This window comes from Lissotriton vulgaris, chromosome 4_1 (genome assembly GCF_964263255.1).
Source record: "Lissotriton vulgaris chromosome 4_1, aLisVul1.2, whole genome shotgun sequence".
NCBI lineage: Eukaryota > Metazoa > Chordata > Amphibia > Caudata > Salamandridae > Lissotriton > Lissotriton vulgaris.
In genome coordinates this window covers 637,311,915-637,338,113 of record NC_141691.1, presented here as the reverse complement: position 1 = coordinate 637,338,113, position 26,199 = coordinate 637,311,915, and the positions used below count along the sequence as shown (strand labels likewise).

Below are 26,199 nucleotides of genomic sequence, written 5' to 3'. Positions count from 1 at the left end.
CAGTAATTCGAATCGCACACTATGGGGAATTTGCAATCGATATTTTTAAGTGCCATCTTGAATGCTTGGAGTTCAGCTCGCTGAGCTGTACAGTCTCCTAGTGAATGAGTTTCTGTGACCATAGGTCGGAATTTACCATCGTGCCAGAGACCTTTAACAATTGCTCACGCAGCACTATAAGCTTGTTTTCCCCCAATCGAGGGCTGTGCTGATCCGTCTGTATAAATTATACATCTGTAATGTTCTAGAGGCAGAATCTCAGTGGGCAGAGGACATTCGTGTTCGTATTGTAGAAATTCTTGAGTTTTCAAGTAGGGGTCTAAAACGTATTCAACGTCTGTTGCAGCAAGAGAGTTAACCCATTGTATCCATCTCTGATGTAAATCTTTAGCATTCGGAATGCTCGCTTTGGTCACTGCCTCTAAGGTAGGTAGAGGCGTAACGACCATTATGCTTTTACCCTGCGCGAGAGCTCTCTCTTTTGCTACTGCAGTTTGAACCGCTGTCAGATTTTTTTCTGTTGAAGTGAATTTCATTTCAGCTTCTGTGTACAAGTGTGATTTGTAAGCTAATGGTACCTTTTCACCTTCATTAAAGGTTAGGTATGTGAATCCGCATCTCCCTGGGATGATTTGGATTACAAGTTTGCGTACGTTGTCGCGTGTCTGTAAATGTTTTGTAGCTAACATGTCTGTTTACACTGAAGGCAAACATTGTGTGTTTTTTAGTCCAATTGGTTGATTTGAAATTAAGTTTGATTAATTCATAGAGAGGTTTACCCCTTTCTGCGTAGTTAAGAATGTAAGCTCTTCCGAAATTCAGGAAACCTAGAATTGATTGCAAGTTTTTCAGCGTTTTTGGAAGTTGCAACAGTGCACATTTCTCTAGAAAGTTTGCTGCCAGGCTTTTGCCTTCACTTGAAAGTTCATATCCTAAGAATAGGATGATGAGGTGGGCAATTCGTGATTTCTTAAAATTTAATTTGTACCCTTCAGAAGCGAACCCAAGTATTATGGTGTTCACACTTTTCAAGTGCACATCCAAGTCATCGTCTGTTAGATAAATGTCATTGACATAAGGTAATGCCTCATCATCATACGTTTATAGTAACTCTGTTACTCTGGCTGAAAATAACCCTGGACTATTCTTGAATCCTTGGGGGAGACGGCAAAAATGACGCTGTGTCCCCATGATTGAGAAAGCGGTCAAGTTCCTGCTTTCTGGTGCAATGAAAGAAGAAACTGTTAGAAATATCTAATGTGGTTTTATATTTTTTGCGCACAATGTTATTCATCAGTGCTGCACTGTGTGCATTTTGTACTGCAAAAGTTTTGCAACAAGAGTTTAACCTCATGGGCGCTAGCGGAATTCCGCTCCTGCGCTGAGATTTTTAAAATCAGACTTTAGGTGACGAGCTGGGCTCGTCATCAGCGTGCGAGGAGGCTACGCCATGACGAGCCCAGCTCGTCATCAGCCTCGAAGGGGTTAAATGTCTGTAGTCCAAAACTAGACAATATGTATTTTCTGGTTTGGAGACTGGAAACAAAGGATTATTCATTGACGAGGTGCATGTTCCGATCACCCCTTGGTATTCAAGTTGAGCTAAGATCTCCCTGACCTGTTTTTTAGCTTCTTGCTTAACTGGATACTGCCTCAGAGCAGTAGGTTGATTTCTTAACTGGATCTTATGGTGAGGAGAGTCCTTATCCCATCCCATATGATTTTTATATAATGCTGGAGCTTGGGCTACAGCCCATTTTCTGGCATAGGTGTATTTTTTATCAATTGGAATATGATTTGGGAAGGCTGGCATTATGATGTTTTCGCCATGTGGGCACTCCCTGACAAATTGAGGTGGCTAGTCTTTTTCAGCTAGAAGAATGTCATAACCCTTGGAGAGCTTCTCCCAAAAGAGTGCTTTTATTTTCCTAGTTATGTCCCCCTCGATCCGGAGCGTTACTTCCTATATCTTATGGGGTACACTAACCCTGGTATCGGCAGTTTCAAGTTGAATGCATTCATTCAAGTCCACTGTCTCCAGATGATCCTTCAAGATCTTGTGAGCTATGGTAACTTCTGCTGCGCTGTCCAGCATTGTATGGGCCCACTCCCCGTTCTTGAGTTGTGTCCTCAAGATCCTCGGCATGTCTGATTTTTAGACTTGCTACTTTCTTTTTTGAGAATTGTATTTTCTTATTTTTCTGAACGTGCTGTTCGTCTTTGGACTTCACACGTTCTTCTTTGTGTTCTGATCGTCCTCTTCTTTCGGATTTCTGCGAGGAAGTCTGAAAGGTACGAGAGGAGCGTGTATCAGTATCTTGATATCTATCAGGTTTTCTCAAATTATCTCTATTTCTGAGGTTATGCTTTTTTGAGGAGACCTACCTCTTGATTGAGAATGCTTCTCTTTTGGAAGTGACTCTCTAGTGTTTTCCCACTTCTTTTTAGGAGTAGTGAGATTGTTTTTGATAAAAACCTTTTCAGGATTTTCTGTCAGTTCAGGTTTTACTGGTTTCCCTCCCAAACTATCTCTACCTAGTTTTTCATAGGATTTTTCTATTATTCTGGCAAGTTCATATGGTTGCTCAGTACTATCAAGTTCTTTTAATTTTTGGCGGATGCTGCTTCACCTTTAATGTTAGCTAATAATATAGCCGAGACCTGTTTGTAATCTTTTAGCAATTTCATACCAAGATTCAAGGCAGGTTCTGGTCCGTATTCATTTTGAATCTGTTTCAGGACGTCTGATATTACCGCCATAGACGGAACACCATGTGTTTTTGTGTAGATTGAAGCAAAGACTGTACCCCAAGTGTCACAGTCCTTCATGTGTGGTGCTATCCCCATTGGTAAACAGAATGATAGAATCCTGTGTTTCTCATGAGGTGTACTATCGGGAAATACTGCCTCTATTTGAGTGATTTTTTTAGCTAACCAGAAGGGAATTTGTTCCCTTTTTGCGGGTAATTTAGCAATGACTGGTTGTATAGTCTGTGGTGTAATTTTGTTTGTTTTCCCCTGATGAGGGGTGTGCTGTGGAATCCTTATAGCAGGTTTGACTGTTAGAGTCCGCATGACATAATGAACCAACTGCTTATGGATTTTAATTAATTGTTTTAGCTGAGCTAATAGTTCTGGACCTGTCATTCTTTCAATGTCAGGATAGGGTGTATAGCTGGCTAGTACCGGCCATGTAGCTCCTGGTCTACCTAGTGGACCGAGCCTGGTAATGTGATTTTGATGTTGTAGGGTGCCTTTAAACCAGAGCTGATGCTCTTGGTAAGTTAGTGGAATTTCAACTTCCTCGAAAGGAACGTATTCTGCTGAATGTTCCTCTATCTTATAGAAGTGGAACACATGTGTTGTTGGATTTGCTTGTGGAAAGATATTCCATGAATAGAATACCTCTGTCTGCCGATATTCATGTGCCTCTATGACAAATATAACTTTACCACCTCTTGGTGATAGGCCATTTTCTATAAGCTTTATAGCTATAGTTTTCCTTAAGTTTTTCTGGGATGATTATAACATGATCGTCGTCTTCATTAAACCCTGTAATGTCTAAACCCGGTTGGTTTGCATTTTCTGCAGCTCCACTGGTTGCGTTGTTGTCGTAGGAAACCAACGTTGTTTAATGAAAGCTGCAGAGCAAGTTTCAAGGAAACTAAGATAAGGTGCACAATATTTTGTAACCCTGTATCCTTCAATGTATTTATTTATTTATGCGATTTTTAAAGCGCTGCAATTACCCAGGGGTGTCTCGGCGCTATAAGCTATGTTTAATACAACCGAGGTGAGATTACTAAGAAGGCAACCCTGTCTTTAAGTGCTTTCTCAAGATGATAAAATTACTGAGAAAACAACCATGTCTTTAATTGCTTCCTGAAGATGATAAGGGTGGGACTGGTTTTTATGTTAAGGGGGAGGGAATTCCACAATTTTGCAGCGGCGATAGTGAAGCATCTGTCTCCCCAGTTGACTCTTCTAGTTCTGGGTATGTTGAGCAAGTGGGCAGTATTAGAACGGAGCGTTCTGGAAGTGGTATGAGGTTTGAATGAGTTCTTGAGGAATTTGGGTCCAACATTGTTGATTGCCTTGTAGACGATACAGAGGGATTTGAATTTTGTACGGCTTCTGATGGGGAGCCAATGCAGTTGTTTTAGATGTTTAGAGACGGGACTACATTTTGAAATGCCCAGTAAAGCTCTGCCTGAGGCATTTTGTATCATCTGGAGTTTAGAGATGACCTTTTCTTGTGCATTCAGGAGGAGGGCATTACAATAGTCAGTTCGTGAGAACACAAGTGTTGAAATTAGTGTTTTTCCTGCAGTTTTGGGGAGATATGAGAGTAGTTTCTTGATTTTCCTTAATGTATTGAATGATGAGGAAACTACTGAATTCACATGATGGTGGAAGAGGAGTTTGTCATCAAAAATGACTCCTACATTTCTAACTTTACTGACTGGCTCAGGGGGAGTGCCCATTTCCTCCGGCCACCAAAGGGGGGACCATGTTGGCTGGATCTTGCCAAACAGCATAACTACGGTCTTTGTGGAGTTTAGTTTTAAACAGTTGGAGGACATCCAGCTGCTGATGGCCCTCATGCCACCTTTAAAATTTGCTGCTATTGTAGGGCCGTCTCTATGTATAGATATTACCAACTGGGTATCATCGGCATATGTCAAGTTGATGTTATAGTCCGAAACATATATATTGAAAAGGGTCGGACTTAGCGAGGAACCTTGTGGGACTCCGCAAGGGAGGGTGAAGGTGGGGGAGGTATATGTGCCCAGTGCCCAGTGCCCAACGTTGAACAAAACCAAAAACTAATACATAGGATTTTTCGCCCTACTCAGTTATGGCTGATTTTTATCCTTTCACCCACTCCAGACATCTATTGGAGTATTTTACGGTAAAAAGGGGTCTCTCTGAAAAGCACAACTGAATTACTCTAGTATCTAGCGTTAAATTGGTGCCTTACCAAACGTTGGGTGTCATGTAGTGTAGTTCCTATATTCCCAATAGGCTCTGCGCATTGGAATAATATATCCTATAGGTGTGACTTAGGACTTATGTCTACGAGGTCTCTATCGAATATATTAGACTTAATTGTGAATGCCAGCTAGCTCAGAGGTCACTAGAAACTTTCTTGAATAAACAAGAAGGGATTCGTTTTTGACAACCGCATAAACATGACAACTTTGTTTCCCCAAGATAAAACGTATCTTCAGAGTCGTAGAAACAATAGATAGACATTTTACTCAGTCAACCATGCATGCTTCGTTTAACCAGCGGTGCAGAGAAATAGAGAGACGGGCGTTTTTCAATAAAAGGTATTTATTGAACAGTCTTCTTTCTCATGCAGAAGAAATGAACTGCTACAATCGTAATACTGGCTGCAAAGTACAATGAGTACAGTACATTAAAATAATACTGTAAAAGCAGGGTATGGTTTCAAAACCATAAAATGCATAGAATACATACATTAAATAAATAAACACTAAAAATACTCAACTGGTGCTTCTAAAATACGCCTACCCTGATGTACCTAACCTAAATCTAGTACAAGGGAAGAAGTAAGTGAGGTGTAGAATAGGTTTAGTATTGTTTTGCCAAGAATCTATCCAAGATTTCTCTTAGGGTCTAATCCGCTCCGTACCTTGGTTTAGACTGAAGGAGGTCTGGTATCTCTCTGTCTCAGGACTCGATTTCCCGCAAGGGTTGCTTGGAAACACTGGAGCTGGATTTCTCAGCAAGAGAAAAGACAGCGTCTCTCCCAGTGCGTCTGCTGAAGGGTCGGCTTCCTTCGGCACTTGCTGCAGCGAGATGCGTCAGGCAAGTAGATAGTCGGAACTGCTCCAAGCTACTGTGTGTTTGGTAGGGCATGTGTGGGCATATTTATACCTTGAAGGAGCCGAGTTTGACGTAAGATTGGACATAACGTCATCAAAGAGTCTCAGTTCTTTGAAAACCCCATGAGTTCTTGGACAAATCAATATTCAAGTAAGGGGCAGGCCCTGACTGCTGAAGGTGAGTTTTCCAAGAAATCATTGTGGATTTTCGGAACTAGTGTAAGTAGCCATGCCGTATTTGGACTGCATGAGCTATATCTAAATATGGTTATGATTTCTATGCCTATATAAGGCTAGGGTGATTTATACCTATATAAGGGCATGAATCGGGAAAATTACACTAGGGTCCTAAAATCCTATGCAACAAGCAGAGGTGACCCAGCTTAACCTCCCACCCTGGCCTAGGTACAAAAGTAAAAGTGTTGTTGCTGCCAATTGAGATACCAGCCACAGTGTAACAGCAGACACATGGAGCGTGCATGCCGACAACTTAAATGCACAGCTCCTTGCTGCCATTTAACCAATAATACACCATGGCACCAGCTGAGGTGAGCACAGGAGAGAGTTCTAGTTTAATTAAAGATTCTCAATATTACTATTCGCATTCACAAAGACTTGTCAGCCGCGGCTGAGACGAGGCTGGCAGTACACACCAGAGGCAGTCATATCCATTTGAAATGGTCACCTAATTATGACCCGGTCTCTGTGATGTCTGTGCGACCCCTGTCACCAGCCACCAATGTGATTATTATGAAACAGTGGGCAGCAACAAACTAAAGAAATATAACTGTTGCATGCCCTGCGGCACACCCAAAATGAGACCATGCACTTCTAAATAGAAACACTTTTTTTGTAACCACATGACTGCTGTGCTGCAGCAGCTTTTGATAATCAGAATGTTCACTGCTGCACCAGGCCGGCACGACCCACTCCTAGCCTGGAGCATTCACGCACACTTGAGACTATAGTACTGCAATCACTGGGCACACTCTGCCAGAGCAGCACACAGTCCGCGCTGCTTGCTCTTCATGACTATTTGGCCAGGGTGGTGCTTTAAGTCTGGCTTGTGTGTCTGCCTCTGCACCGGCTGTGGTGTCAAGGAGGCGCTTTAAATGAGTGACGTTGCACAGTCATACTCTCTGAGACGCCAGCCATACGATGCTAGCAGTAGTGGGAGCAGGCTCATGGAGACAGGGAAAAGTGATGGGGGTGAGCAAAGACAGCTCATGGAGACAAGGAGGAGTTAGGCGGGCACACTTAGACAAGCTGCCGCCCTGCGCGCCGCTGCTCACAGTACTCCAGGGGAGTTAACTTTTCAAAAGAGGTGGGGCATGCACCCACTGTTAGCCATTTGCAGGTTATTTTTCTTAAAGGACAACCAGACAAGCCAATCCACAGCGTGGAAGGAGTCAGATCTCACAAAGTAAAGATAACAGATCGCCCACAGCACAAGCACTGTTTAGGCTCGACCTAAGAATGCCTCGTCTATGAAAAAGCAATCCTAAGTATATCTACCCAGGTGCAACCGCCACGAGGTAAAATAAATAGGTAAATATATACACACACATATACTACATATAAATATATATATATATATATATATATATATATATATATATATATATATATACACACACTTGTATATACACACACACACACACACATATATATATGTATATATATTAAAAAAACAAAAAGGTTGAAGTGATGTTTAGGTAGCTGTTGAAATTAGCTAAAACTTTAAACAGCTAAAAAACAACTACAATTCATAGAATTTACTACGCTAACTTTAACTTGAACCCCCACCATGAGCTGCTTATGAGCTCACATTTCACGTGCGACATGTTGAATTACTCATGACAACATTGAGAACACCATAGTTATTTACAGCTTAGAATTACTGAGTGTACATGTGTTGGTGGATAGCATGGAAATAGTGTAAGGCAAGTGTGATTGTTCATGTTGCATGTAATTGTGCTCATCTCAAGAATTCATGTAGAATGTTTTACCAAACTACAGAGGGTTGTCCATTGGACCTGGCAGAAGGTGCCTTTTCAGTATCAAATTCATACCTCTCAACCTCCTGACTAAAACTTAGGGGTGGGTCTAACTCGCAGTGTTACATAAAAGCTCTGCGAGACTCCGCAGAGTTCCACCCACATTTGGAAAGTATGGATGTCAAGCTGCAATTTATCGTCAGTAGCACAAGCAGAGCTGAAAAATCTGGTCAACAACATCCTATTTTACTGCCGTTCAAGTAGAAAATCTACTTGAGCTGTAGCAAATCTACAAGAGAAGCATCACTCTGACCGTGACAATTCATGCTAGAAAATCACTCTGGTAGATGCCAAATCTTGCTTACATTTCTGGAGCCTAGTGGGAAACAATTTTGCTGATTAGCGGATTTTGTCTGAAACTCCGCGTTAGAAGAATTACACAGAGTCGCCAAATTCTGCCAATTTTACAGGTGAAATGAAGCATTTTGCCCATCCCTACTTCAAATTGTGGTCAAGTCAACTCTTTAAGATTGTGATCCCATTAAAGTAAATAGAAAAGTGGCTACAGGTGTAGTGTGTTTAATTACTTCAAGTCCACAACCCCAATAGGACGCTGTCACAATGCCTGGATAACGTCATTTAGGTCGTCATCAATGTCGTTATTCAACATGTTATGAGTGTTGTGGTATGTGCGGCCATATGCAGTGAATCGTGGGGTGACAAGTTATAGTTTACTCAGTAAACTATAAATGTTGAGTTTAATTTGTTTTTTAAATGTCAGTTTATCTTATTGCAACACCCATCTATAATGTCACTTTAACCTTTGGGTTTTTTCAGTGGATTTCAGTTTTTTAAAGGTTTTTTTATCATTCACTCAACCCCACTGCGGTATTCCAACCCCACCACTGCACGCACCCTTCAGCCCACCTTGATATTCACAGCACACATTAGGGGTAAACCACAGGGCCTCGCAGGCCACGTCATGAGCACCAACGTCAATAGTCAGCCCACTGGCTGCGTGACCTCTGACCAGCCAGTTCATGAGCATTCGGCCAGGACCTGCGCCCAAACCTACTATTGCACATGGCACAATTTTGTTTGTGTATTGTAGTACTCCCGCAGTACCTTCGGCTAAAGCTTAGCTTCCAAATATGGTACCACTGTATAGTGCAAGTGTTCACAGGGAAGCCTATAAGGTACTGCAGCACCATGGGGGTGGAGCTTCAGCAGCTGCCGGAGTACCACAGTACCTCTTGGGAGGGCAACACTGGGTCCCATGGAAGTACAGTAGTTACCACAATTCAAAATGTTATTTACCTTTTTTTTCCATGTTGGCCCCTGGATGTCTTTTTATAAAGCATCATGTAGATTTATGAAACAGCAACAAAGCAATTAGCAAACAAAAACGCTTTTCCCTGGAAACTGTGACCTAACTATAACTTCACAATGGCGATTTCATTTACATACACATTTCCAGTTTCATAGACTGATAGATAATTGCAATGTATTTAGGCATAACATAAATTATATACACTGATATCATTGATACATGAGGACCACCAGACTGTCCATCTCCCTGTTTCCTGTACTGTCACAAACTCAGCCTCTAAATCCGTTTCTGTACTTGTATCATGATGTACTTACAGATGTATAGACATATATGTATTAGATGGCGATTGGGGATTCCAAGTCTATCCAGCTTTCCTATTTTTGCGGTCTGCTCTTAACTTAGATTCTTAGTCTCCCACTCTCTTTGCCCTGACATTGGTATAACTTTTATAGAGGAATGAGCGTGTGTGTGTGGAGAAAGAGAGAAAGAGAGAGACCCCACAAACCATTCTTATTTGACCACTTGCCTACCTCCAGCAGTCATCAAGTCTGCCTTTGTTTTTGCATTAGGATTATATTTTGATGGCCAAACAGCCGATTTTTACATTACCATTGCAGACTCGTCATCTCCTCGCCTGCTCATACACCCTACTTACTCTCCACCTTGCTCTTTTCTCCTGGTGTTAGCTGTAGTATACAATGCTAAAAACGCAAACAAATCATCTGACGATCTTCCAAAGAGGATTTATAGGAAATGGAGCAGTTTGGGTGCAGGTTGGGATATCCAGCTCATATCGTCGGGTGGGTAAATTGTCCACAGTCACCTGCCCCCATGTAAGTTAAATCCATACAATATTACTTTGAGGAAAGCACACAATTATTCGTACACACACAGACCACAGAAACATCATAAGCCTGATATCGAAATGTTTGTAACATGACGTAACATCTCAGAATAAATGCCATCCCTCTTTTATCATCACAGTTCCAGATGATTATACTTGTCAATGAAAGTCAGTATTAAGTGTATACGGTTTGCACATTATCGGGGGTGTTGATATATTTCATTTATATATGGCAATTGGCAAGACGGTCCCTGACTACAGCGTGACGATTAAATAGTTGTGTATTTTGCTAGGAGACAATTTGAAGTTAGCCAGAATTAAAAAGGTATCAGGTCTTAAAAGGTGAAAAATAGTTGGGCCTCTCGACTGTTAAAAAATTACTGCTTTGTGATGCAAATATGACTTAATTTAAAAACAAATATAATTTAGAAAAAGAACCATAACAGAAGTCTAAAACTGTACCTTTACTTAGCATATGTCGATGTTAATGCGGGTCTTATTTTCAGAACTTAGTGTTGAGAAACTAACTAAATGTATTAAGAAAGCTCCGCAGACTTAGATCTGGATCTGCGTTTGGTTATAAGATTGTAGTTTACAACCCCCCAATGGCCAACTCAGCAATTCATTCATAATTGTTGTTTAAATGAGTATCAAGTCTGATTGGGAAATCATACTTAAATACAAAAATGTGCCTTGTAAAGCACTCGGGATAAAATTGCTGTTTACATAAGACATTATTATTAGAATGGTTAACTCTCTCCACTTGGTTTAAATGTGTGAAGTTTTCATTTGGTGATAGTATTTATCCCACGGCTTAAAAAAAAAATATCCCCTTCCCAATAAGTCCAAGGTCCCCAATGTTACCATAAAAAATAAGGCTGCATGGCTTATGACATTTATAGGAAGTGTCATCACCCCCCACTCATGCCCATTATGACAGAAACGATGCAACTTGTAAAATCACTATAGTGAACAATACATATTGCAAATATATTGTGGACAATATATCAGTTTCATCAGACAGGAATTACAACATTTTCCAGAGATCAGGGTTATTGTAGTATTATGGCACATTCGGAAATAACTCTCCTGAGACCTAATTGAACCGAACACCGGTAACCTATTACCGCAACCCAATAATACCAAAGCATTTAGAGGATGGTGACAAAAGATAGACAATATTCTCTAGTAATGTGGTTATCACTGGTTTCCTTTGTATCTCTCATCATCTTTAACTACACGTAGCAGTAATGAATGTCAGGTGACCCCCTTCACCAGATATACTAACTAGATTTGCGAAAGTAGAATGAGAGAGAAAGAATGCTCCTGTTTAAGGTATAGGAGGTGGGACCGTAACTCCATTGCTCCAGTCAGAGGGAGTCTAGGGAAAAAGGAAGAGTTTGGAGGGAGGAAGGGGGAGTCGATGGCGAAGGGACAAGGAGAAGCATTTCCTTGGCGAAGCCCTGTAAATGTCTGGCATGGCATAAAAGAAATAATATACCAGTATACCGGGTGTTTTTGTTTTGGCCAATGGAGAACATACAGGTGTCAAGCTAGATATGTACCATGTAAGTAAGTTTCAGAATGCATGGAAACCGAAGAGTTAAAAGAGGACATAGATAAACATCGCTGTTTGCAAAAAAAAGATTCATTTCCATTGCACATGACACAGACAAAACAGCTAGGTTTCTAGACTTAAAAATTCACACTTTTTACAAACAATCCGTTAAAAAAGATAATATTTGACTAAAAAAAAAAAGAAGCACTCACCATTCAAAGTTGCAGCTAAAATAACATCCTCTCCAACAACAGGTGGATTCACTACTTTAATATCAACCACGTAAAGTTCTTCCACCACGGATACATTTGCCTGCACTGCGTAAGAGGACACCTGGTTCCAAGCTCGAGCTACCACTTCCACTTGGCCAGTTGTATTAAAAATGTGCTGAAACTCCACTGAAGAACTTGGCAAACAACTGGCGGTGTAAAATATGAGGGTGAGATTGAGAAACACTTCCAAAGAAATGTTGGTTCCTGAAGTAGTCATTATGCTTATTCCAGTGGGGTGGGTAACAGTAACAATGTCAGGTAACCTGAGAAGCAACTCTCCAACCGGGTCTTGAACTATGACCTCAAGACTAGCTTGGGCACTGCTGACATTATTTTGAGCTACCACCGTAACAAAGAACGATCCGAGCTGAGTGTACACATAGCTAGTTGTCAAGAGGGTGCTCACAATGGGAGCTTCGTCTGGAGTAAAGGTCCACTCCAATGTGATGCTAGATCCTTGCCTGACTACTGCCGTAAGAGTTATGGAATGGCCATGCTGAACATACTTGGGACTTGACCCTGAAATACTAATGGACGATATAACCTCCTGAACCTCAACATGGTCATGGAATCCGCTAGCACTAATAACATTGAAGCACTCAACAGAGATTAAGTAAAATCCTGGACTTGTGAAACAAAACTTGAGGCTCCATTCTGACCCAACCAAAGTAAAGATGGTCTCATCGCTCTTTGTAATGTTCCAATGGCACTTAGATCCAAAATGGCTGCCCGTGGTGTTGACCACAAAAACGACATTAGCTCCAGCTTGAACAAACTTTTTCCAATCGGGCACTGGAAAAATCGCAGTTATCGGTTCATATACCTGCACTTGCTGCCAAAGAGATGCAGTCACCACATTAGATTCAGCAGCAACACTAACAGTAACAGAATGATTGCCTGCACTCCTGTAGTAATGGGAGATGTGAAAGTGCATCTGGCATCTCTGCAGTCCATAATCCTCCAACAGACGAAGATGATCCAAAGAGCTAAAAGTAGACTCATCACTTAGCCTGTGCATGTGCATGTGCATTTCACCAGTTTCAAAGGAGATGTTGAACAGCAGAAGTTGCTGCATCGTTGTGTACAGCTTTATTTCGAAACTCAGATTTTGTTCAGTAGGTACAACATACCCGTCTTTGCTTGTGATAGTCAAATTAGAGAGATTTTTCTGCACAACAGCCTAGAAAACAAGAGAACAGCGATTAATGCAGGAAGAACAATGACACTTATTGAACATTGATGTACTGCTAAGAACAATTCTCTTCAATATGCGGTCCTCTGAGCTTAGTCTCTAGGAGGGACACCAACGACATTCTAAAGACCTGAACACTCATTACATCAACTGTTATTGTCTACCTAGTAGCTGAGAACACTGCCCGTTAGTGCAACGCAATGGTAGAGATGTAACCTACAACGGCTGTTTAAAAAAGTACTATATATTCTAAATGTAATCAGACAATCGAAAAGGTGCCCTTATTCGACTGGGTACCAGAAAAAGGGGTAATGTCCAGTACCCCCTGGGAGCGAAGGCCCAACAAGCAGACCATGAATTAACACAAGAATGGGAATTGGGATGCAATTGTTGAGGTATACTCATTGTTAAGTAGTGCTTTGTAAGTGTAGATGAGGAGTTTGAATTGTGATCGTTTGTGAATGGGGATCCAGTGAAGCTCCTTCAGGTGTGGTGTAATGTGAGTGCGGCTTCGGAGGTTGGGAGTGATTCTGGTCGCCGAATTCTGAAATAGTCTGCAGCCTTATGGTGAGTTTTTTGTTGATCCTAGCACATAGGGTGTCCCCGTAGTCCTGCTTGCTTGTGACCAGGGTGTGTGTGAATTTTTTAGTGTTCTGAGTGAGAGTCATATGAAAATATTCCTCAACATATGATTCGTACCTGCGGTATAGAAATAAAACATTTCTAGGTTATTAATGATCAGTCAACCTTTCCCTCCCCACACAACAAAACCAAAGTTGGGTTTTGGGAGCACAGACTGTCCCAAACATCACAAAGTTCTTCCAGGCTTTCACCTTTGCTAAGCCAGAAAAAAATAATGCTCCTTAAGTGCTTTTACCAAAACCTGATCTCGCTCATATGGTAGCCAAAGTATTTCAAGGTTTTGACTCTCTCAAGTTCGCTAAGCATCCACTAATTTTTAATTGACCTTACTTTCCAAAAAGTATGGTTTGTGTTGTGGAAATATTAACAGTAAAATTAATATTTACTGCATACCCATATATAATTCCCCAAGTTGTACTTGCAAGCCGGTAAAGGGTGGTGGGGGGGGGGGGGGGTCAGGTCAAATAAAGCTGTATCATTACCTACATATGGGGGCTGGGATTTACAGAATACATTTTAGGATCAAAGGTTCACATCTTATTAAGGCAGGTTGAGAAAACACTCAAAAAGACACAAACATTGTTGGTGCCAAGGCACACTCCGAGTAATCAATTTCCAACTCCTAAAGTGTCAGAGATTATGCCTGAGACAACTGAATGGGCAGTCAAGTGTTGTTGTAGATGTTTTCTATAGTTCTTAAAAGCCCACTAAGAATGTCAATGGTTATCAATTTATTCCAAAGGTAATACAAAAATAAACGCATTGCAAGTCGCAAATATGACATACATTTTACGCTAGACTATTAAAAACATACCCTGGTGGATTTTACAAAAAACACCTGGTTATGGACACATACAGTCTAAACCCCGCTTGCAACCATAGAACAATGTGGCAAACTTCCAATCATCCTCCGGAGGGCACCACATTAATTTAGCAAAAACACTTTCCTTTAGAAAGCAACCTAAAAGATTGTGGAAAGGCAAGCTGGCCTTTTTTTTTAAACTGGGGCAATCAAAGAGAGGGAACCATGAATAATATACGAATGGAAGCTTAGTATGAAAAAAATCCGCCTACCTAATCCAGAGAACATTTTAAAATGCAATTATGAATGCCATCCAAGGCAGGAGCTTCGAATGCAGTGTTTAACTTCACTGGGCATGACTGGAGCCATTAAACAACTACATTCTAGTCTCTCTGGCTAAAGACATCCCTGTACATTCCTTTTAACGACTAGCCACCAGAAGACATTTGCTTCCCTATGGACAGTCATTTTACTCCTAAAGCTGTTTGACTACTGTCTGATGAGGTTTGTATTTTGCGTGAGGTTTGTCTGATGTGGATTAAAGTAGCATTAACTACTTGGGACCAAGATCCACTGCAAGTGCCAAGACAATACAACCCCTGATAATGGCAACTACTCTGTTATTGTGAGGTTTGAAATGGTGGGGTAATGCCATGGGTTTGCACTGTGTGTTATAAGCAAAACATTTGGAAGACACATTCGCACCCTGAATGCATTTTGGATTTCTTAATGTTAAGGGGCAGATACATTCCCTATCCATTGTGGGTAAAAGGAAATCTCCCAACAAATTTGGTGGGGGTGTTGAAAAATCAGCTTCCAGTGGCAGCTGCTTGCAGAGTAAAGTGGTGGGGCAGCACGGGGAGCAATAAAAAAAAAAAAGGAAAAAAGCTTACCTGAAGACTCAGTGCTCTTCTGCATAGGCTCTCAAACAACAATCCAGATGCTGCTCTCACACTGGTAATACTACTGCCTAGCTGAAGAGAAGTGACGGGATTGAGCACAGCGGGCTGGTTTTACGCTCCCACAGGGACTGGAAGCCTGTGCCTGCTGTTGTCCATGCAACAGCCTGGAGATATCAAAGTGTGCATGTCGCTTTGGCCATCTTGAGACGGCCGGCCAAACAGACAAGCACATTTGCAGCGCCCACCACTCCTCCTCCATGTTTGCTACTGTCAGAGGATGGCCCCACCTCCAGGAGTCGGCTCTGGTATGAAAATAAAATTATAATAAAATTGCTTGATTTCATTACAAGACCGGAGGCTACATTATGCATTATCCTTTTAATGCAGTCACAAGCAGCCGCACCACATCATAAATAAAACAATTCTAAAATGGAATGAACATAGGCTATGTAAGGCATGTGCAACAAACAGACTGCCTCTTTTAAATGCGGCTCACAAGCAGATAAGTTCTCTTTACTTCTCTTACTTTCATTGCTATTTTGCCAAAAATGTAATGTTTTATATATATGTGTTTCATGTGGAGATCCCCCCCTCACCTCCCTCTGATGTCTAATCTTTGGTCCTCAGCCTCCCTGTCCCCCTCCCTTCACCCGGGTTTACACTTATCTTAAAATCTCGGGCAGGCTGACATCTCCACACCTTCTTCCCTTGACTTCTTTGATTGGGGTTTTTTGAAGTGCTCTTTAAACGAGCTTGAAGCGTGTCCTCTTTTGAGTGAAGATGCCTTCAATTTTCTTTATCTCCGGATCGCTCCTGGCTTGAGCGTCAGACATCGCTTCTTCTCACAGAAACAGAGGAATGCCCCTTGGCAGCGACAACGCCACGCGCTCGCGTTTCCAAGGTGCATTCCTCTAACTCAACACAGCGTCAGCTGCTCGAGCACTCGTGTCAGTTGCTTGGCTCTGGCTAACGCTGTACTTTCACCGATCTCTTCGTTTTCTCACCGCTTTAGCTCGTTTTATAGCTTAAAGTGTCCCAAAAAAAAAAGGGGGAGATAATCTAATTTATTTATATTGTGGCTCATTTTATTACTGCCCAAAAAAAATAAGGGGAAAAATTATATACATTATCCAAGTTATTTATATAACAACCCTTATACTGATAATTTAGGCTTGGCACGTTTGCTTTTTTGACCAGCCTAATCTTCATATTGCCAGCCCTTCAAAAGTAATCACTACTCTTCTGGCTGTCACTACTATTTTCCTTTTTCAGCAATCATGTCAGATTTTGATTCTGATGACGCTGCTCAAAGCTCCCCCAATATTAGTAAAGAAACTTTTAAAAATGTTATTCAGAAGGAAATGAGGTCTGTTATGATGGATACTCTTAAAGAGGTTATGTCCTCTAAAAGACCCCTTTCCTCTGATCAGGGCAACCCCAGTGAAAAGCTCACTACCCATAATATTTCTTACGGGAAATGAGCTAAAACATCTAACCACTCTGAGCCTTTGAGGAGCACTATCGAAGGTCCTAGCACCTCAAATGCATTGGGAGGTATTTGCACCTCAAGTGTTCAAGGAGGTCCTCGCACCTCAATTTCTACTGCTGTCCCTAGCAGCACAATTTATTCTGGTGTCTCATACAGCACAAATACTACGGCTGCCCTTCACGGAGCAAATAAGATGGATGTCCCTAGCGGCACAATTTTTGAAAGTGCTCATAATACTCTAGAGACTGATTCTGATGATAAAGGGAATTTTTCTAACCCTAATGATGAATTTGTCTGCGACTTTGACGATGAGGATCTAGACCTTGATACTCAACCTGACGAGCAATCTGCTTGCTCCTCCAGTAAAAGGAAACCACCGATGTGGCAGTTGCCACATATGCCCTAATGCTATTGTGGGCGAATCTCTCAACATCGGACATCGCCAGATAAAACTGAACTCTATGAGCAATTGTCGATCAGCTAACATAATCTACGTGATCATCTGCCCCTGCGGATTGCCATATGTAGGCGAAACCAGTCGGGAATGTAGAACGAGAGTGGGTGAGCACAAAGGAAATGTTCGAAATGAAAGGCAGGGTGCCCCCCTCGTTGCCCACTGGACCAAAATGAAACACACTGAAGATGACATAAGATGGTCCATCTTAGAAAAGATCCGAGAAGTCCCAGGCAAGAACACTACCTGCATCCGGAAAAAGAGGGAGGTCTTCTGGATCTTTTTATTGGATGCGGCGAACACAGGCCTGAATGAAGCATGTCCATGGGAAAACGCGATTTATTGAAACCCCGTTTGCCTCCATAGCACCTTGTAATATCCTGCACGCAACCTATAACATTAAGTAAAATCTAAATAAAAATCCGAATCGCGGCAAACTCCGACTTTAATGATGCCTGCACGTGAGAAAATAACGATTCCCTAAACTCTGTTCGCTACTTCAGCACCTTTTGAAATCAAAATAAAGACCCGGATTGGCTTAATCCATCTCGGGTTTTGTGTAGAATTAGGAATCCGACTCGGATTTTCCATCTCACATATACCGCTCATCGTTTGAGCGCACCTGAAAAATGTTTGGTGTTGTCTCCACCCTTTAAAAAGGTGGAAGCAGGGTGTGGAGCTGTCGTCCACCGGTTGCCGGATGAGGAACGAAGCGGAATCGCCATAAACACCGCCCGTGTAAGTACCTCGCGCTGAAGCTCTCTCTGGCTAAACGTTCGAAATTCTGATTAGTCTAAGCTCACTGAAGGTGTGGCATTTACTCGTTCTATCGAGCAGAGCCAACTCCGGAGTATAGTGAGTCGCTGTGTCTTTTTAAATTATCCTTCTGCACGCATCTATGCGACTACGTGTAGCTTAAATGCTAACTTCTATTTGCATACTTTTCCCGGCAGAGTCTGACGGCACCTCTTGGTGAAATCACCGCCCGGGCTGTCTTTCTAACTGAACGCGGAGGCGTATTGTGAGCTGCTTATTACCAGAGCTCCTTGGTCCACAGAGGACGAAAAGCTATGCAATCATTTACACGGCTAAACGCTTTCTAACAGGTAACCCCTGACCTCCAGCTACTTATGTTTTCTATCCCGGCATCGGAAAGGAAGGGTTTTTAACTTATCTCTCTGTTTTTAGGTAGAGCGCGACCATCGATCCTAACCTGTCTCCATACCACGCCTCTCGCCCTCCAAAACATTTATCTAGGTAAGAAGGGAGTTGTTAAACCTTAGAGAATAGCGGCTCTATTTGCGGTAAACATGACTCTGAGAAATGATTATTACTTTTGTGTAGGACCTCACGAAGGCGTTGAAAACGTGCCATCTATTGAAAAAGACTGGTCATTAATTTCCTAACAGCACATTATACGCTGAGGTGTACTTGAATTCCAGGTAACGTTATTACGTTATATAAACAAATGTTAAATGCCATGGAGCTTAGAAGGATGCTTGAACGGCACGTGACACGCGGATGTACACCTGAACGCCAGGTAGCGCCTTTAATGTGCAATGGGGTTGAGTAACATGCTTTAAGACTTAGTGTCCTAAAAAACCAGGCCCCATGTGATGGATTACGTAAGTGTGTATAATTATACACACAAAAGATAGATGAATGAATGAACGCTCATATGAGCTATGTTTACTGTATAAAAGAAATACAACAGGTGAATTAGCGTGTGTGTGAGGGTCCACTGCATGGGTATTGAAGATTTCATGAATGCCTACTATTAATTAATTGTTCATTAGCCCTATCCTGTATGTCACCCATTTCTCGAGCTCACCAATGCCCCCTTATATAGGATTTTACCACTTTATTGAAGCATCACGGGACTAGTTCACCTATGTATTGATATACTGAAAATGGTTTTTTTTTAAAAAAGAAAAGGATGAGGATAACCAATGAGTGTCTCTCGTACCTGTGGATCCTTTATTGTGATGAGTAATGATGCGATCAGCACTGAATATATCACTATAAAATGTTGTTTGGAATGGGGGCGAAACACTATACTAAAAGATGTGTTTTTTCTACAGAGTGCCTGGATATCAGAAGTATTAATCCTATTGTTGAGTACAACCCCTCCTTCCTTTTCCCTGCCCTGACGAAGGTGCGGCCTATCTTGGGGCCTGGCACCGAAACGCGTGTCGGCGTTGAAACCATCTACCCTGAACACTTACCATCTATCCCCGGCCTACGGCTGAGAGGAATATTCAGGATGTTCTCAGAGCAAATTGTCTCTAATCTTATCTGAGTAGAATGTATGAATGAGTCTTGTATGAGTATGATTGGTTGCGATGTATGAACTTGTTGAAGTCTGAATGCTGGAAGGTTGATGGGTTGTATATATATATATGTTTTTATCTTATAATCATGAAAATTGTCTAAAAAATGTCCTTGTATAATTGTGCTATATATAAAAATGTATTAAGTAAATAAGAATAAAAATGATACATTTTTTATAAAAATGCTTCTGTCTAAACTGTATCTGGCCTTGACTAATTGGTGAGCAACTAAATGGGTGACTATTGAAAATTCTGGACTCTAATTGAGCCGATATCTGATCAAATACGGGGCAGATCTACTTTCTTCTTTATGTAATTTGATTGTTTTTTCCCCCGCAGATCTGCCTCTTATCCTACCTCGGGGGGCCCCCCACTTTGTGACTTATTTGATGCTCCTCCAAAGATGTTATCCTCTACCCCGTGGGTGAAGAGATGATCTCCCTCCTCAATATCTCCCACCCCAGAAGCTCTCAATGATTTCCACAGGAACATGTGGCCAAGTTTATTCAGAGATGGCTCAGAAATTCTCTGGCAAAGGAGACTCTTAGGACCCTTAGGTCCGAATGCCCTAGACCGGCAATTCAAGATAAAGTCTGCCAAACCCCCAACTTAGACCCTGATTTAATTAAGTTTCTGTTTAAGTTGGGTGAGACCTGAGAAAGGGTTTAAAAAGAGCTTTTAAGGGCTGCCAGGATCGGCTTCTGGACGTCCTGGGTCCCTTGAGCAAAATCTTAGATTTGTCTGAAGAATGTCATATCAATGACACTCCCCTTGATGTTGACCTTATCAGAGGCTGGAGTCGAAGAGCCTTAGTACTCCTAGATAATGCTAATTCTATCCTCAATATTTAAAGATGTAGAGCCCTACTTTCAAAAGTTAATCTGAAATTAGGTGACATGGCTGAGAGAGAACCATCCATTAACCCTAAAGACCTACTTTTCGACGATATCTATCCTTACCCCCTCCGGATCCCTGGAATTTCTCTGCTTTACCATAGACACCTCAAAATATTAGTCTGCTTCCTATGGTTACCCCCGTCTTTAGTCTGGCTGTGGCCCTGCTAATCAGCAACACAGCCTAGCTGTTCTCTCTCTAGATTGATACCACGTACTTTAGATACATACCAAATTGGTTACTGTGTCACTCTTGTGAGCCCCTGTAGAGTGTACCCTAGGTACCCAGGGCATAGGTGCCCCCTAAGCCTACCAGGAGCTGCAGCATGTATTGTTCCATCCCTGGTTTGCCTTCCATACTGACACCACAGGTCTGTTCACACAGCCTGGGTTAAGGTGGTGTAATTACCCCTTACTTAGATATAGTATACCTATATCTATATATACATATAGACACATATACACCTATAAGCCACTCCTAAGGCAGACCTCGACAATCCTGGAGGTGGAGTGCTTGGTTTTATGTGAGAGGGTGCCCTAGCATGAGCTGAGCCCCTCTGCAGCTTTCAGAACCATCTCCTTATAACTGTTCTATGATATAGCCATACCATAAACTCTTAAGTGCATTATAATCCTTGCAGTTAATGCTAACTTTTGTTTGGCTTTATCAAAACATGTTGTGTAAGGTGTCAAACACTTTGGAATACTACCCCCCCCCCCCACGAGACCTGGTGGCGGGGGTAGCTTTCCACCCTTCTAGAGGGAGAAGACATGTAGCTACTGGTAAACCTGGTTAAAGTTAAATAGAGCGTCAGCATCACAAAATGGATGCTGCTGCCACAGACACAAGTCTGCCCTCCTGCTGCTGGATGAAACTCCGGCAGGAGAGGCCTGGGCAATAGGTTTCCTGTCCAAGGAGGTGCTGGCACCTCCCCAGACAGGCTTTTGTGTATTGGGGCAAGGAGGACTGCATTCAGTGAAGGCTTTCCAGACACTGCCTGGGGCACACTAGGTGCTCCATGCATTTCCAAGTTCAAACCGGTTGCTGGGGTACTCTGCCCCAGCTCTGGCGTGAAACTGGACAAAGGGAAAGGGGTATAACCACCCTCTTCCCAGGTCCATCCATAGGAGAGACCTTACAGGTAGTCCAACCCCTAAACTTGGTATAAGTATAGGAGCTGTGTCCCTAGGACTTTAGATTACACTGGATGAAACTTTGAAACATAAATCCTGGACCTTCGACATTCCATTTCGACTGGAAGAAGGAAGACATCTCCCTTGTGGTCAAGGAGTGACCACCCTGTTCAAACAGGCACCAACAGCAACTTTGCCGGTCTGCATTTTCAAGGGTTCCGCCAGATCCCGAAGAATCTGTGACACAGGACACGGACATCCATACATCTCTGATGCTGCTCAATGTTCCCAGCAAAGCTGAGACCCGTGGCGGTCACAAGAGAAGTGGGACCGGAACTCCTGGACATCCTGCATTTTGCTAACTGCATTGACTCCCGAGGGTTCTCGCAGTTGTGCATTGGGGTACAAGAAGCCCCAGCCCGAACACCATTTGCATCGAAGCTCAGGCCTCCACACTCCAGGATGGAGGTGGTCTCTCTCAGAGACTTCGTATCATATACATTATTTAGAACTCACAGCAGGCCTCTACACTGTAATGAGCTTCAGACACTCTCTTCAAGGGAGATCTGTTATCTTAAAGATGGACAACATCTCTGCCGTCTTTTACATCAATCGCCTTGGCGGAACAAAATCAGCAGACCTCCCCAAATTAGCCAAGAAACTTTGAATGTTTTGCCTGGAACACAAGATCTCACTGAAAGCGGAGTATCTTCCAGGAAAGTCAAATGTTTCCGCAAATTGGAACTCAAGGTTCCTTTTATATTTCAGCGATTGGAAACTCGATCCCTAAATTTCCTTTGGGGTCCTCTAGATGTGGATCTTTTTGCGAGTAGATTAACCTTCCAGTTAGAAAAATACTTCAGTTGGATGCCGGATCCGGGCGCTCTTGCAGTGAACGCCTTTCTCCAATCCTGGTCAGACCTTTGGGGTTATGCCTTTCCCCCTTCGCAATGATCCAGAGAGTGCTCCAGAAGGTCAGACAAGACCAATGCTCCCTGGTTCTGATAACTCCATTTTGGCCTTCCCAAGCCTGGTTCCCAACAACTCTGGAACTGGCCTGCCAGATCCCTTTCTTAATTCATGCGGTCCAAGGTCTGGTTACAAATGCAGACGGGGAAGATCACCATCTAATTCTTTCAGGGAATTTGAACCTTCTTGCTTGGAAAGTGTCAGGAAATCCAATGAATTGTCTGGCCTTTCGTCATCAGCTGTAACTCTCCTCTGAGAATCATGGGCCCCAGGAACGCATTATAGGTACAACAACATTTGGAGAAAATGGTTTTGTTGTTGTGTGGAGAGGAACGTGGATCCCGTGGAGGCTTCTGTCGTACATATAGTTCATTTTCTCGTTGAATAATTGTATAATGGCCTTTCTTATAGATCTGTTAATTGTTATAGGTCAGCTGTCTATGCCGGTCACTCCCTTGTCAATGGTAAGACAGTAGGTAAAAATGTTATTATTTGGAGAGTCATGAAAAGCATTAGACTAAAGAGACCACATAGGCCTAAATACCAGTCCATGTGGGATGTTAAAACTATTCTTGATCTTTTTTATCTCCTGGCCGGATAATTCCCTTCTTAATAGGAAATGTCTTTCTATTAAATTAGCATCTCTCCTATGACTTATTTCTTGCAGTAGAGTCTCTGATATCAAATATCTTGATATTTCTTATAGGTCTTATGATATGTTTGGCGTTAAATTCGAAATTGTTAGAAGAACCAAGACTATGTCAGATTTTATTTTCTATCCTCGCTTTGATATGTGTAAAAAGCTTTGTGTTTTGAACTGTATGCTAGAATACGATAATAGAATGAAAGACCTTCGCCCTCCTGGCATTAACCAACTGCTTATTTCTTTTGTTAAACCTTTCAAGGCCATTTCTTCTTCTTCTTCTATTGCAAGACGGGGTAAGAGTGCTATGATCCTGGCTGGTGTTGACTTATCAAACTTTGAAGCACACTCGATTAGAGGCACTATGGCCAGTAAATCCTTCTGGTCTAAATTGGATGATATCTTCAAAGCTGCAGATGGGTCCAATGCATCCACATTTTCTCGACATTACTGCAAACCTATCGGGCACATGTCTGATTATGTCCTTCACGGCTACCAACATGCATAATGTAGCCTCCAGTCTTGTAATGAAATTGCGATTCTCCTATTAACATGACCAGAGAATCTGGATTCCAATAAAGACACTGAGGCTAACATTATCCCTCCCGTCCCTCCCTTGGACGATCTATTCTTTACATAGTATTGACTGTGATTTTATCATTCTGATTATTATTATATTTGATATTACTTCATTCTTTTTACTCCCTTTTCCATTCATCTTAATGGACTTCTCCATTTGGGACCCTTTTGGATTCTTCACAAGAACAACTTCAGTGTTTTTCGTTCTGGATTTTTCCTCATGATCTTCTTTATCCAGAACTTTGCTTATTATGCAGCATTTAAAAGAAGCAGTCTGTTTGTTGCACATGCCTTTCATAGCCTATGTTCATTCCATTTTAGAATTGTTTTATTTATGATGTAGTGCGGCTGCTTGTGACTGCATTAAAAGGATAATGCATAATGTTAGCCTCCGTGTCTTTAATGAAATCCAGATTCTCTGGTCATGTTAATAGGAGAATCGCAATTATCATTTAAGTTTACATGATGTTTTCACCTGCTGGCTCCAGCAGTGAAGCATTGCTCCTCCCCATAACTCAGGAGCCTCCACGGTCAGCTTCCCAAGTAGGAAAATATTTTCTTTGAAGAGAAGAACATTTTTGAATTGCAAATGGACCTATGGCACCAATTTAGTCACACTCACTAGATGTACACCACCGTAAATGGTGAAGCATAAAATTTCCAAAAAAAACAGCGTTACTCCCGGGAAGCTGCAACTGTCATGAGAAGATTCCTGTAAAATCAATTCAAATTATGAATATATGCCAAATGTAAGAATAAACCTACTGGAGTACATTTGTGAATATCTTATGTAAATGTGGTAAGGAGTATAAAAAACAAAACAAAACTAGTATGGTCTGAAGGCCAAATGAATTGGCCACACTGGCATGAAGTACACTAGGTCAGTGAGTGCTATAATTGCCACTAAACAGGGTAACAGAGTGTGAGCCACATGTGTGAGAAGCAAGTGTAATCACGGACTGGTCAACAAAATCCAGAACAACTTGTTGTGGATAACCATCAAACAATCCAAGTGATCCGTCATATCATTTGATCGTCCACACTGTGACCAGGCCGGTCTTTAGATCATCTAGACCCCATGCCACCCAGTAAGATGTTAGTAATGGATCAAGTCCACAGTGTGTTGTGAGCCATCAGCTGTTGGCCAGTTAGTGATGGTTGAAAATGGTGAAAAAACAGTGCAACACATCAAACGCGGTTGGTCTAAAATATGGTGATGTGCCAAAACTACTTTTTATTGGAAACAAGGCACATCCCCTAACTAAAAAAACAGGAACAGTGCAAAAGACAGAATGGAAAGAATGACTGTCACTAATAGGGCCGACATGTTTCTGCCTAGTGGGCTAAACGTCCCTTGGCTTTCATCAGGGCCACTGCTCTAATGTGTTGCTACTGTATCAAGTCTGTGAAAAATAAAACATTTCACTTTAAATTAATCAGTGAAAATGGAACTCAAAGAAGCTAGTGAAAGTAGGAACGATACAACCTGTACCTACATATATGTACACATCCTCCTGCTCACCAGGATACTCAACGTGATCCAACGTGATCTAAAGTGACAGGGGACTGGACCTCACCTCACCTGGACCGTGCTCAGGTATACGAGGCCCGGCGCTGTCCGTCGGTGCCACAAACTTAACCTGAGGCTTGGGGGGGGGGGGAATTTTTCACAGATTTGATACAGTAGCAACACATTAGAGCAGTGGCCCTGATGAAAGCCAAGGGACGTTTAGCCCACTAGGCAGAAATATGTTGGCCCTATTAGTGACAGTCATTCTTTCCATACTGCCTTTTGCACTGTTCCTGTTGTTTTAGTTAGGGGATGAGCCTTGTTTCCAATAAAGAGTAGTTTTGACACATCACCCTATTTTAGACCCACAACGTTTATGTTATGTTGCACTGTTTTTTCACCACTTTCAACCATCACTAACTGGCCAACAGCTGATGGCTCACAACACACTGTGGGCGTGATCCATTACTAACATCTTACTGTGTGGCATGGTTTCTAGATGATCTAAAGACCGGCCTGGTCACAGTGTGGACGATCAAATGATATGACGGATCACTTGGTTTGTTCGATGATTATCCACAACAAGTTGTTCTGGATTTTGTTGACCAGTCCGTGATTACACTTGCTTCTCACACATGTGGCTCACACTCTCTTACCCTGTTAAGTGGCAATTATAGCACTCATGGACATAGTGTACTTCATGCTAGTGTGGCCAATTCATTTGGCCTTCAGACCTTATTAGTTTTGTTTTGTTTTTTATAGTACTTAGCTGGGGAAGTGAACTAGAAGTAGGTCTTAAAACCTTTT

At 42.0% G+C, this 26,199-nt stretch overlaps 1 protein-coding gene across 1 annotated transcript in view; it reads right to left on the bottom strand.

Annotated features, from left to right (window-relative positions):
* PKD1L1 (polycystin 1 like 1, transient receptor potential channel interacting) overlaps positions 1-26,199 on the bottom strand; it is a 1,739,639-nt gene that overhangs the window by 1,276,380 nt on the left and 437,060 nt on the right. Inside the window, exon 8 of the mRNA XM_086964902.1 lies at positions 11,794-13,033. Coding sequence (XP_086821028.1) covers positions 11,794-13,033 — 1,240 coding nt within the window. The remainder of the gene's footprint in view (positions 1-11,793; positions 13,034-26,199) is intronic.